This window comes from Gymnogyps californianus, chromosome 1 (genome assembly GCF_018139145.2).
Source record: "Gymnogyps californianus isolate 813 chromosome 1, ASM1813914v2, whole genome shotgun sequence".
NCBI lineage: Eukaryota > Metazoa > Chordata > Aves > Accipitriformes > Cathartidae > Gymnogyps > Gymnogyps californianus.
Window position 1 is genome coordinate 97016859 of NC_059471.1, and position 13271 is coordinate 97030129.

The window sequence follows — 13271 nt, forward strand, 5'->3', positions numbered from 1 at the left end:
CGGCAGCCAGGGCCGCGTTCCCTCGTTCAGCCGCTCTCGCCTCTCCTCAGGACGGCGCCGTTGGGCCCGCGGCTCCCGGCCGTGATAGGATCCAGGGGAGCCGAAGCGGGAGGGTAAACAGAGACCGGAGCCCAGGCGGCGGGACGCGCCTGTCCGTGTGCTTCGCTGGTGGCAGCGGGGCTACCTGAAACCTGAGAAGCAGCAGCCCTGACGGGGCTCCCCTGCGGATGCTGGGCAGCTCTTTTCCAGAAAGTGGCAAGCCCAGTCACATGCCGAAAGAGGATGCTGTAGACCGCTATTCTAAATATGCCCCCTCATTTAAGTTTAGAAAGTATTCTTCTGTTAAAGTAGCTTTGGCTAAAATAGATGAAACAATCACTCCTTCAAACAAAAAGGAAAACGGGAGAAGTCACAGCAGCAGAGAAGCTGATTTCTTTTTAAAACATGTATATTTAGAACTGTAACGCTTACAATCTCATTAAACAATCTTAGTACAATGTGTTTAATCTAACAGTATATTACAGAACAATGTGAAAAATGATTTAATAGCAAACCATGAAAATGGAATTAATAATACCTGCAGTGTCAAAGTCACTAACTTGTTACCTTTTCCAGTCAAAGAATCCCAGCAGTCATTCGCACTAAATGATGCTTTGGGTTTTATCCGGAATAAAATGGTATGATTTCCACAGAGAAAGGGCATTCCTTCACAGAAAGAAGATGCATAACAAGAACATTTTCAGCTAGCAGGTCTACTTTATACATCTATTTAGACATATTGGTTTTTTTAAATAAAAGATAATAAAAAAAAGTTTAGACCAGTGCAGGGTGCCTATTCATTTTTCAACTTAATTGCAATTCTTTTTGGAAAGAGGGTTTGTTTTTTTCTTCCCCTTTATAATTTAGCAGAACCTGAGTTTAGAAAAAAATAACAACAATGAACTTGTCTAATGAGCAGTCCCTCACTTTAGTTTTACTGACAAGTATTTGATATGGGACAGTATTCCTCTGTGGAGTCGGCTGACAATGCACCATTATAGATCTGCAAGTAGAAAAGGTCATTCTCACATTAAATGCACAAGTTTCAATATCAGAAGCAGGACATCAGAAGGAGTTGTAATTTTTCCAGTCACAGGTGGATTTGCAACATTCACCAAAATTACACCTTTTTTTTTTTTTACATTTTTGTATTTACATTTCAGATATAAATAATGAAATTCTTTAAGTTACATGTTTTAACTTTGCTTCACAATTATTCTACATCTGCAAGCTTTCCTATATCAAACAAACCTCTTTCTTCCATCATGAATGCGGAAGTCTGGCCTCTAATCAGTAATAATTACACTAAGCCTTTATGATGAAAGGTTGACTGTTCAAGTATCACATCATACTGAAATTTTTGCCCCAATTTAAAAATTGGGGCAGCAAACCAAGCCACTTAGAAATGGTAATAAAAGAAATTAATCTGGGAACTCAATAAGCCAAATAATTTATTATTAAATTCTATCAATATCTTTCTTTGGTAAGAACTATGCAAGAGGATGACCCAACCCCCACCCCCAAAAAATCATATAATATGTGACATCACAGTGTCTACTCTGTGAAGGAGAAAGCCTCAAAAAATTAAGGAATTTTGTTCAGTTAAGATTGTTTATAGCAGTAGCTCTTCCATGCATCTATGCAAGTATGCAAATGATGGAAGTTTAATATAAAATTGCAATGGCAGGAATTAACAATGATAAAACAAAACAAACAAAAAAAACAACACAGAAAAGCAACTATTACACCAGTGAATGTGCTGTTGTATGCTTCGTTGTGTTTCTGGCACATGTGTGGAAAAGCCTGTAAATTATTACATAAAAATCCAAGATTTGGATAACTATATCATCCAACTCTAAATTCTAAAATATGCAGGAAGCATGAAATAAATCTCTCAGCTGCCAGACAAAAGTGGTCCAAGTATTTGGATTTTTTTGTTTTTGTTGCTCTGTGTTGTGATGCAGGATGTGACTGAAGGGAGAAAACCCAATAGCTTACACAAAACATACTAAAGTGGCAATATAAACTAGCTGACACAAGCTTCACTGTACATTTAAATTGATACAATTGTCTGGTGCTTCCATGGCCAGTACATGTCGAATGCCATAGGTCTCCTTAGAGTTAGAATGTTACAACAAAGACTGATCAGGTCATAATCCTTTAAAGTGCTTTCATATCCAGTTTCTAATGGGTTTTGTTTTCCTTGTTTTCATACCGAGTTGTCACGTGATATTGACTTCCAGAACATGGTCGTCCTTGCTGGGAATGACAAGTATTTGCATACCCGTGCTGCAGTTGAAGACCTGACCAGATGAAAAGGATTGCAGACGGGGCATGGGCAAACCTTTGTGTTCCCCGCTAGCTGCAGAATGCAAGCTACCTCTGCTCCTTATGCTGCTGCTGTCGGCTTGATCATCCACATTCTTGTCCACAGACAGGTTATCATTTTCAATCCAGCTATCTGTTTAAAACAAAAACCCACAGTTTTATTCTAATGGAGTGATTAAACAACTTAAAAATTATTTCATAGCTCAGACGCACCGTCAACTTACCACATGTTAACAGTTACTGATCATCTCTGCTGAGGTAACAGTCTGTGCACACTTTTGGCCAGCAGCAGATGTAACAGAGTGAATTATATTGGTTTCTAAGGAAAATTTAAGTAGCATTAACTCGCGTTTGTCACAGGCTAGAAGGGTGCACACTGGCAGTTCCTGGAGCTCTGCTGACAAACGGTAAGTTGCTTGTACGAGTGAATTCTCACTACAGCTCTGGAACTACTCAAGAGTACAGATAAATACTCTAGGTGGCTGTGGTAATTTAAACTCTTCATCTAATCTGGTTTATATGCCACAAATTTTCAGCAGTTCTTTTATTTTGTACTTAATCCTTTCAAAGACTGGGAAAAACTTTCAAAGCTAATGAAGACACAGGAATATGTGCAGTTTACAGACAATGAAACCGCAGGATTAGAGGGTTATCAAATAGTTTTCACTTCATTATAAATCCAGAAGCAACTAATTTGCACAATAATCTTTACAGGAAATAGAAGAAAACAATGCATTTATTATTCCTCCTCACAAATTAAGGCTGCAACTCGAATTCAAAGTTCCCGTTAGAGCAACATTTTATAAGTTTCAAATCAGAACTGTAAGTGAAGGTAAGTAACAAAGACACCTATAAGTACTTGGTCAATATACTTCCTCGCCTTGCTTTTCTCTTTACACAAGAACACAGGAGAAGCTGAATCATTTCTGTAAGTAGCCATGTAGTCAAGATAGCTTTACCAGCATCAAGTTGCATGGAGTGAGCAGAATGGTGAGGGAGGTATTTAAACAATCTGACATCAGGAAAAGGTAGATAACCAGCAAACAGCGGCATCACTTCCATGTGGACTTTGTGAGTTGCTCGAGCTGCTACAGGCATAGATATCACTCCAGAACTTTTTCCACAGACTGCCCAGTTACTACTGTTGTCAACAACTGCAAGAATAAAGAGCAAACACTATAAAGATCTTTTCTGAAAAATGGAGAACCCTCAGTATAGTTTTAGAGCACTTTTAAAATCAGTATTTTAGCAACATCTAAAAGCCCACCAGCTTTTATGAGTGAAGAGCTGTGCAAGGTAAGAAAACAGTCCTACACAAAAGGGACCGTAGTTGGGCCTTAAGCAAGTATCCATCCAGTTTGAACAGCATTTATATTCCACTTGAAGACAGATTAATGAGGAAAAAATAAAATATTCTCAGTCTAGCAAAATGAAAACTGTTTTACTGAGCAGCCATACTCACAATACAAGAATATGTGCCATAGAAAGTCTGGCAGCAGATGTCATTATCATGACAAAACTACTGGGGAATTTTGTCAATATGCTTAAGAAAAATATTCTTACCTTCATACATAAGTTTTGTTGTGCAATATCCATCTGATTCTGTTAATGCTTCGTCTCTGTCAACTTCCGAGAGGTCAACAAGTCGGGTGATTGACACCTCTAAAGAGCAGAGTGAGCCTGTTTTACAATACTCTGCCCCCAAAGGTGGAAAAATTTCAGTTTTCACATGATACAATGTCTGTCAGGAAGAAAACAGTGCTGTTATCAAGAAAAAAGGGGTGTTTTACTTGTGTTTAAACTGAACTTTTCATACAGTACAAACTTAACTTCACATTTAACATCCACGTCCTATTAAATCTTTTTAATGCAAGATTCAGTTATAAGTAATGTTCGCTTCATTATCTTGCTCAGTGTGATAAGATAATCAAACCAAATTTGATTCAATCTATTTTTGATACCAGCAGTGAGCATACCATTTTTCCCTCCACTTCTGTGCTTTAACTCAGCCTTTCAATGCTCCTAAATGGACACCAATCTTCTTACTATTTAAACAAACTTTTATTAGTTTCTTGGCTCCTCACTTTCCAGACACATCACTCAAATTCTGAGTAATACAGGAGAACTACTTCATCACTCTTACCATCATAGTCCCCAGAATAACGGTGCTCACATTATCAAAGAGCCAGTTTTTAATTACTACAAAATTAAATTTCTACCAAAAAAACCCACTGGTCAACACAGTTAGTTCTCTTTAAAAACTCCAGAAAGATGCTGATACAGGTGCCAGCAAATGCTAGTTACATGCCAGTAGGTAAACAAATACCTAAAATATTGCTCAATGCCAGTTTGTAATAAGCAGGTAGAAAACATAGCAACACTGAAAACAGACAAAAGGATTTAACCAAATGAGTGTCTTCTGATGTTGCTACTTTTTACCCAAGCACCAAAAGGGTAACACAAGTCTGAATTTAGAGATGAGATTAAATAATGTTGATACAATTCCTTTAATAGGAAGTTATATCTAGCCTCTAAGCTTCCTAGCTGATCAAAGGAATAAAAAGTTTGTCCATAAAGGGAAAGAAGAAACATTTAAGATAATGGCCTAGAAAACCCTAAATATTTCATTAGAGGAGCTCATCTCAAGCACTACAAAAACCAACTTAAATGCTCTCAATAGCAAAGATTTTTTGGAAATTGCAATTTGCTTTGGAGAGCAGAGTCTTAAGCCAGCAGGGAAAAAGCAGCTCAGTAATCTAAGGACAGTCTCCATGGCACAAGCCCAGGAAGGCAAAAACACGGGGGGGGGGGGGGGGGGGGGGGGAGAAACAAGATCAAGGACACTTGTGCAAGTGTTACAGGTTCTGCCCCCCCACCCCACCCCCCCTCCAGTGGCAAGTATACTGTTCCACCATATCACGTCAGGCTTCAGTTCTATTGTTCAACAAACTGGCCTTCCAATGATTCTAAGTAGGTATCAATGTCATTATGTAAACAGAAGTTTTCTAATATATTTCTTAACGTTCCCTTTCCATATATTAGGAAACCATATTCAGTTAACATATGCTATACTTAGAAGAGTACTTACAAAAAAATTTTCCACTTGGAATTCGTAACTGAACGGCTTCAGGGTAAGAGACTGTTCTTCAGAGGTAGCTGGACAAAAGCTGACTGAAAACAGGCACTGCAAGGAGGGAGGAAGCTCTTTTGTCCACTTCAATTCCCATACAAAGAATATTGATTGCTTACTGTATATGACCTGAAAGAGAATGTTTATAGTATTAGCTCCTTCCTTCCTCTGAGAAAGGAGTGAAAATGTACATACATATGTTTGTCTGTTCTGGCATTAATATAGTTTATAAAACCAAATTAGCTGTTTAGTGTTAAATAAATCATTAGGGAAAATATGCAACCAAAATAACCAATAGTGAATTTTTTTAACAATGCACATCCAATTAAAAGGAGGGATACACTTCACTGTCAGAATCAATGTTTCAAAAGGGAACACTTCACATTCAAGTATGTGTGACAAATATTTTATTCAAAAGTCAAATTTAATAAAGATATTAATAATGTTTGTATATACTTTTCCTAGGCACCAAGAATGACCAATTTAATATCATGTTCAGACAAGGCTGAAAGAAACTTCAAGGGGACTGTTTTGCAACTTAACTAGTTTACAGCTGCATTTAATTGGAAAACAGTCTCTACCTCATTTTTTTCCTAAAACCTAATGACAAGTTGCAGCTATAAGATGAACAAATTAAATGTTAACAGTGATATTAGCGATATTACATTTGTATAGCTGTTGTCCAAGCAGGTATTTAGTGGTTTGCATGAGGCCAATGGACAAGTTTGAAAACTCATCTAATAATCTTTGCAACTTTTAGAATTTCATCTGAGATCTACGGGTGTAAATACCCTCTCAAGCATCTTTAAGAATCAAATTTACTCAGAGGACTACAACGGTCTGACCTAACATCAGCTATCAGCCTTACTTACTACAAAATCTATGTGCAGAAGTGCTAATAATTTCACTAACAAGAACTTTCATCTAGCCGTCCTGCCAACGAGCTCATAAACCACCAAGTGTATCTTTACCTGTCGAGATTCAGGGTTCAGAGGTACCAGCTGCAAATCTGTACAGTCAGCAGAATTTTTTAGGCTGTTGTCTGAAAGCTGGAAACAGAGTTCTGACAAATTCTGTACACAGACTTGCACATATTTCCTGAAAAACATGACACAGTTTGTTCAACAGAAGTTGAATAGTTACATTGAAAGAGTATATGTCCGTAAAATTGTTTTCAAAGTGCACAGCTCAAGTAAAAACAGTGGCAGGTATATTTGTTTCTTTCAGTCTTTTCCTCAATACTTATGAGTCTGTAGAAACAAGGCTGTAAAACATCCTCTTTCATATTAAACGAAAACAAATAACTACACAGAAATAGGCTAGTTTGGTTTATCTTGTGGTCTTATTTCCAAAATAGCTGAAACCACAAATTTGTTTTATTGTTATGAAAGAACATTAGAGAAAATACACAAGTTTCCAACGGGGAGCTGTGTAAGATAACAAAAGCCTAACGTAGGAAAAAAAAAAAGGCTGCTATAAATATTACTTATGAAACTCCAGTTCCATATTTTGTAAGAAGAAAGAAACAATAAATACTTAATGAGTACATTACCGTTTACCAGCAGACAATAAGGAATGCTTGGCATTAAAAGGTATGCAGAATGTTAATGCAATAATAGTGGAGTAAATCGACCAAGGACAATCAATGGTTACCTAAAGGAAAAAGGGAACAAAGTTCTTATTTGTAATGGTCTTTGGCATAACGATTTTGCTTTTCTTCTCATTTCTGAACAAAACTTTTCTCAGCAAGTGTCCACTTCTAATGCATTCAGAAGGGGAAGAAGAAAAAAAAAATTTAAAAAATCAGTATGTCAAAAAATAATCTGACAAAATGTTAGGTTTTTGTTTTCCTGTGAGTGGGATATGAAATCTTGAACAAGCTTTTCCTGTGGAAACTGACATACCCAGTTCTGAAGACTAGAAATAAAGGAAGGGGAATAGAAGAAAGAAAAGATAAAAGGACACTAAAAATACCAATAGCATCTTAATACCATAATCTGGTAAATGGTCAATATCAAATAACTTGCTATAAGATCTATTACTGAAATGTCTTTATAATACTTTAATATATTAAATACAAGTTCAAAATATTTTTAAAAAATGATTTAATGTATATTTGTTTTAACTCGAAGCAGCACACTTAAGAATTTCTCCTGAAGTGAATGCTGCCATTTTTCCAATTGTAAAGCATATATATTTCACAACATATTTTTAAATGCAGAGAAAAAAAACCCAATCTTTTGTCACATCACATTTTAGCAATGCTAGTCTATAGCTATTCCTTTTTACCCAACTCTTCACACACAAGGATACACGGCAGCACACTTGGTCAATTTTAACAAGGAGTAACACTGTGAAAGGTGATGGTTTCAAGATCATTTTGCTGTCAGCTGAAGAGTTTCTTTCCATACTACTTACTTTATTCACCCTTCATAATGAAAATTAAGAGGAAAAGTTACTTCCAACTAAATAATGTGACAGCTTGAAATACTAGTGTTAAGTACCTCAACACAGCATACAGATTCTTTGCAAGTGGAAGAAATATCTTTCCCATGAGTCAGAAGGGAGAATTTAAAGACCATCATGCCACCTTTCACAAAGACATGAGTATCCTTTATGCTATATAAACTGCGAGTGTTAGAACATTAAAACTCAGATTACTAGCTAGTGGAACAGTTGGCAATATAGTAAACATAGTGTATATTTCTGTTTATGTTTTCTTTACATTTATAACATTTGCTTTTATTTTTGCATACACATCTTTTAAGGGAAAATTAGTTCAATGCAAGCAGGTTCCCCCCCATCACCACCACTTCTGTTTTGTGAAGTGTATGCCCCTGTAATCAAATAGATTTCATAATAAAAACGTTAAATTACATCTTACTTTTTGGTCAACAGTAGCCATGCAGTTGTCCTGTTTCTGCTTCTCTTTGTTTTTTCTGTGACCTTCTTTATTTGTAGTATTGTCTTTCTCCACTGCAGATTCTGTGGCTGATGGCAAATACATGACTTCTAGTTCAAATTCAATCACATGATATGCAGGAGCTACTGGCAAACTGATGCTTGTGATCTTTTCAGAAGACTGAATCCTTAATGATGATTCTGAGATCTTTTCTATAGTTGTGTAGAATGGGGAAAAAAGTAGTTTTAAAACGTGTTCATCCCTTCCCAATTTTCATTTTAATCTGTAAATAAGTCATGAAACTAGCCTAAAAAGCTAAGTGTCATAGAAAAATACAAGGTGCCATAACCATTTCCTAGCAAGACCTCCATGTCTGCAAAAACAGCAATGAGAAACCATGTTATATAACTCCATGGTAACCTCTTCAGATGAGCTACAATCCGCACATCTTAAATACCACTGCTGTTCACAACTTCCCAATAGTAATGCTCTATCCTTGTTAAACTGCAGGACAGTAACCACCACATGCCGTGTAGTAGTCCCTTCCAATGTTCAAGAAAGAACCAAGAGGACAATTTGATAACAAGCTTCAAACTAGCTAAAGAGCTACTTTAGTCCATCATGTGACACCTATTGAAGTTTCTACAACGTCCTGCACCTCCTTAGTCTCATAATTTCACTTCAAGCAAACTTACAACTTATTGAACACACATGCATCGGTATTCCCAGTCACCATTCATCATCCATCTTTAAAATACTACACATGGGGTGCCTCTGTATAGTCTATTTTAATCTTAATTTCATCAAGTCTATTAAGGCTGTTCTTCCCATTTATGTAAAAGTTGCTTGTGTTTGAGCAACTGAGGAGACTATACAGTACTTATGCTTGGGAAAAAAGGAACTAGGATGTCATCCGTTTAAATGAAACGCTGGCCAAAGGAAATGTTCCATTTACATAGAGCACTACATAAAAACCTACTCACAACTACTTCACAATAAAAATGGTCTAGTCAAAATAGAGCCTGCATAGTAATAAAAGATCACCATGATTCACTTGGAAATCATGACAGATGCTCAACTCAGCAGCAGTTTCACCATGCCTACTGAATTTCATCAATGAAAGTCAAAGTTGTCCTGCTCTGTTTGCTGAAAAGTTCATACTACTACTTTGAGGGTCAAAGTTTAAGACCTTTCTTGCACTGAAGTACTCAGTTGTAAGTCCCTAGAACTGTTCTTAATAATGACTATTGAAAAAGACAGCATCAGTGTTCATAATACTGTAAGTACAGGTTTACTTCAGGATTACTGAATTTTCAGCCATTTAAAGATTATTAATTTTTACTTCATTGCTTACCTCTGGTGTTGGAATAGATCACTGCCTTGTTCTCCGGATGGTACAGAATAGGCATGGCATCCGCATTACTGAGCTGCAAAGTATCCCCATTCTTCATGGTGTAGTGACCAGTAGTCACTGTGAATTTCACCTTCTGGGGTATGCCAGCCAAAAGGCTATCTGAAGAAGAAAGCAGAAATTGTTAACAGATTCCAGTACTCATCAGTAGATGGTTACAATGCCCTGCTAAGGCTTGTTAGCAATATTCCCAGACAATCTGTCACACGTTAGGGTAACTTAGAAGCGTGGGGGTTTGGTGTTATGCAACCCATTAAACCTAGTTCAGACACATCGGTGTGGAGAAACTGGTTGTTTCAACTTGAGTGACCAAAACTACTGTTTCTTGGATGGCTTAGACTAGCTGGCTCATATACTGTGTAGCTCTAGCAGCACAGAATTCAGTGAAATACAATAATCCCAAAGAATTGACTAAGCTTTTTGTGAAGTTCTCCAGGCTGTAGACAGCTTTATATTTTTGCACCTACAATGCCAGTCATACCCACATGCTGTATTTACATAATCAAGATAACAAGAATGCCAATATGCACACAGACTCTCACATATCTGAATCACAACCATCAATTTCATAGGGGTAGCTAATTTGATTAATGCCCAATATGCCTGTCCTTCCTTTGCGACACACTGCAACCCCTGTAACTGGAATGATAGCACAAAATGCATATTAACTTCTCAACTGCCTCAGTTAACCGCCTGAAAACAAAATCACTACTAACTTCCATTTATAAACTTTAATAAACTCTACAACAAGTAATGCTCAGCCGTCCATGAAACCAATGGATGTATTCAGTATTAAATTTTAATAAGTTTATATTACCTAGTAGAGAATCCCAGTTCTTACACATTTCTTGTAAATACCAAAGAGACTGCAGCGTCACAGAAATAACCAACAAGGAGCTCAGCCAATTACAAATTTAAATATTCACTTCTCCTAATCAGTGTGGCAGCTCAAATCATACCTGATATTTAAGTGACACTACATGTTCAAATTCATGTTCAAAAGTGACACTACATGTTTCAGAGCCAAGCACTGGAGTTAGTTGTTGAAAATTAGCCATCATTGAGAGAGCATACTTGATGGATAATTTGAAAAATTTATTTTAAACTCAAAATTGAGAGTAAGGAAAAAAAAAATCTGAGTAATATTCAAGCCAGAAAACGCTTTATCTAGTCCCACGAGAGTACAACAGAAATCATCAAAACAACTTCAGCATAGCAACTGTACCTACCAGTCATCGGTTCCACTTTTAGCTGGGGCTCCTGAGAGTATACATCATACTGCACAATTGGGTAAATATGAAGAAGGACAAACTGTACTTTTCCCACTGAAGTGCACAGTTGCCTGAGTGTGTATGTCCCAGGTTCTTTGGCCTTTGAAGAAAACATTTGAATGGATTTTTCAATTTAGGAAATACTTCTAGAACAAACCCTCTTCTAAACAACAGCATGTTTTCAGGTCATTTTTATCAGATACTTTGCATTTGTAAATTAAAATGACAGACTTGTTCTCTGAGTAGGTGACAAGATTTTCACAAAGGAGTGCCTTTTGCCCCATTAAAATAGAAGCTCTAGAGTGCTGACTGATTCAAGAAAAAACATCATAAGTAACAAGTACCAATAATCAGAATAACTAATATAGTAGCTGTGCTGTCAAATTGTTAGTCTGGGGGGCTTTTTGTCTTGTTTGTTGGTTGGGTTTTTTCCCCCCCTCCAAGTGTCACATACATTAAAATATAATTGTATTTATTAAGTACTGAAATTATATTTAGCAAGCAGTGAAGTGCTTATTTGGCTAACATTCATAAAATCCTACAACATTTATATAAGGCACAGCTTTCAGCTCAAGCTATCAATTTCACACACTCCTCACCCCTGTGTGAACGCTTACAAAAAAGTAATACATATTTAATTTCAAACTCTTCACTTACCCTGAATAATGGGATTCTGGATGTTTTTCGATAACTTTATAAAAAGCAAACCTGTAACATCTGCTAGTATATTTATTCTTGATTCTATTTGCTCTTAGCTACTACTGCTAGGGAATGGGAAATGTGTTTTTTTTCCATGTGCCATTTTACCAAGTGTAATACATAAATATTGATGCTGGGTATAATTAAATCTAAAGAATAAGATTAGAAGTTATGGAGAAAAGCTGTAACAACTTAACATTCAAACCTCACTTACACAGTTATTTACAAAGCAAATCCTGACTGAAATTCAGTATTATGCATTTTGACATTAAAGTCACTAAATTTTATCCCTTGAATACTTTATAAACAGAAAAGCATGAGTAAAGTCTTTCATAATATATACATACTTTAAATCTCAACATGGCATGGGAATATCAGTCTAAAGAATTTAGATAATGCTTTCTGATCCCTTTTACAGCTTGAAAAAATACACTGGAAGATTGCTATCAGCATAAATAACACTAATCATCAGTCTACGATCTACAGAAAGAATCAAACTCCCTCTGCATCTTCTATTAGAAGCATATTCATTCCTCTTTCTGCAAAAGTAGTGCAATTAAGCATTACTGTAAGAAAATTCAGAAAACAAGTTGTCAGCAGTTTCTGTCCTCTGGCCAGCTATGTAATCCAGAAGAAGTGACACCGTACAGTACTACAATAATAATGGATTTTTAGTAAATATTTTGTAAATACTGCAGCTCAAACCTAGAGAAGCTTTCATCATGTTATCTAGTAATACACTGTCAAAATTATAACATTCAGATTTTCCCTTTAAGGACAGATAAGTCATGCTTTGAACAACTGTATAAAGATAAGTAGGATTCACACTGAGCAGTCTTCCCATGCAAAGTTCTTTCAAGAAAGAAAGGTTGGGAAAATAGGAAAGTTATAAGCGTAAGGCTGTCAATCCTCCAATAGCCACCAGAAGCATGCAGAACAAGGCAAATATAAAGCAGAGCTGTATCTAGCTTTTCGTCCATATCGCTTCTTCCGTGGTTTCAGATTGCTTCCTGATCCCACTAAGCCAAAATGCCTGCTCAGAACAGTTTCTAACAGCTTTCTTCTAGTAAGGCTCCTTCACCTGAAATCCAGTTCTACATACATGTTAATTTATTTTACAGAAAACTACATTTGCAGCCACAAAGACCTCTGACATCTCCAAATCCCATTAACTTGTCCCAATCCTTTGAAAGAATGAGAAACCTAAAAAATTAGGTCAGTAGGTAGTTCAAATGACATTATTGCCATTTCACATTGCATCATCAGGGAGCTGAACTCAACTTCCACCTTGAGATACCTGCTATCCACACAGGTTCCACAATGTGCATGTGCAGATGTACCAAGCACATCTCTCTAGTGCTCTCTGCCCCAGCACTGGAGGAATGGAAAGGCAGAGTATGTAAGCCTACAGAAAGCTTCACTCTAAACGAAGTTCTATGACAAGATAGACACTAACAATTAAAAAAAGAAAAAAAAAGGAGAAAGTTAAAA

General features: G+C 36.6%; 1 protein-coding gene across 1 annotated transcript in view; it reads right to left on the reverse strand.

The window, feature by feature from the left end:
- Positions 1 to 441: 441 nt before the first annotated feature.
- Positions 442 to 13271, reverse strand: part of TRAPPC10 (trafficking protein particle complex subunit 10) — a 44305-nt gene continuing 31475 nt past the window's right edge. The window contains 9 exon segments of the mRNA XM_050897706.1: positions 442 to 2500; positions 3327 to 3521; positions 3931 to 4108; positions 5456 to 5626; positions 6469 to 6595; positions 7050 to 7150; positions 8382 to 8611; positions 9754 to 9912; positions 11040 to 11181. Of these exon segments, the coding sequence (XP_050753663.1) occupies positions 2262 to 2500; positions 3327 to 3521; positions 3931 to 4108; positions 5456 to 5626; positions 6469 to 6595; positions 7050 to 7150; positions 8382 to 8611; positions 9754 to 9912; positions 11040 to 11181 (1542 nt within the window). The 3' untranslated portion in view covers positions 442 to 2261.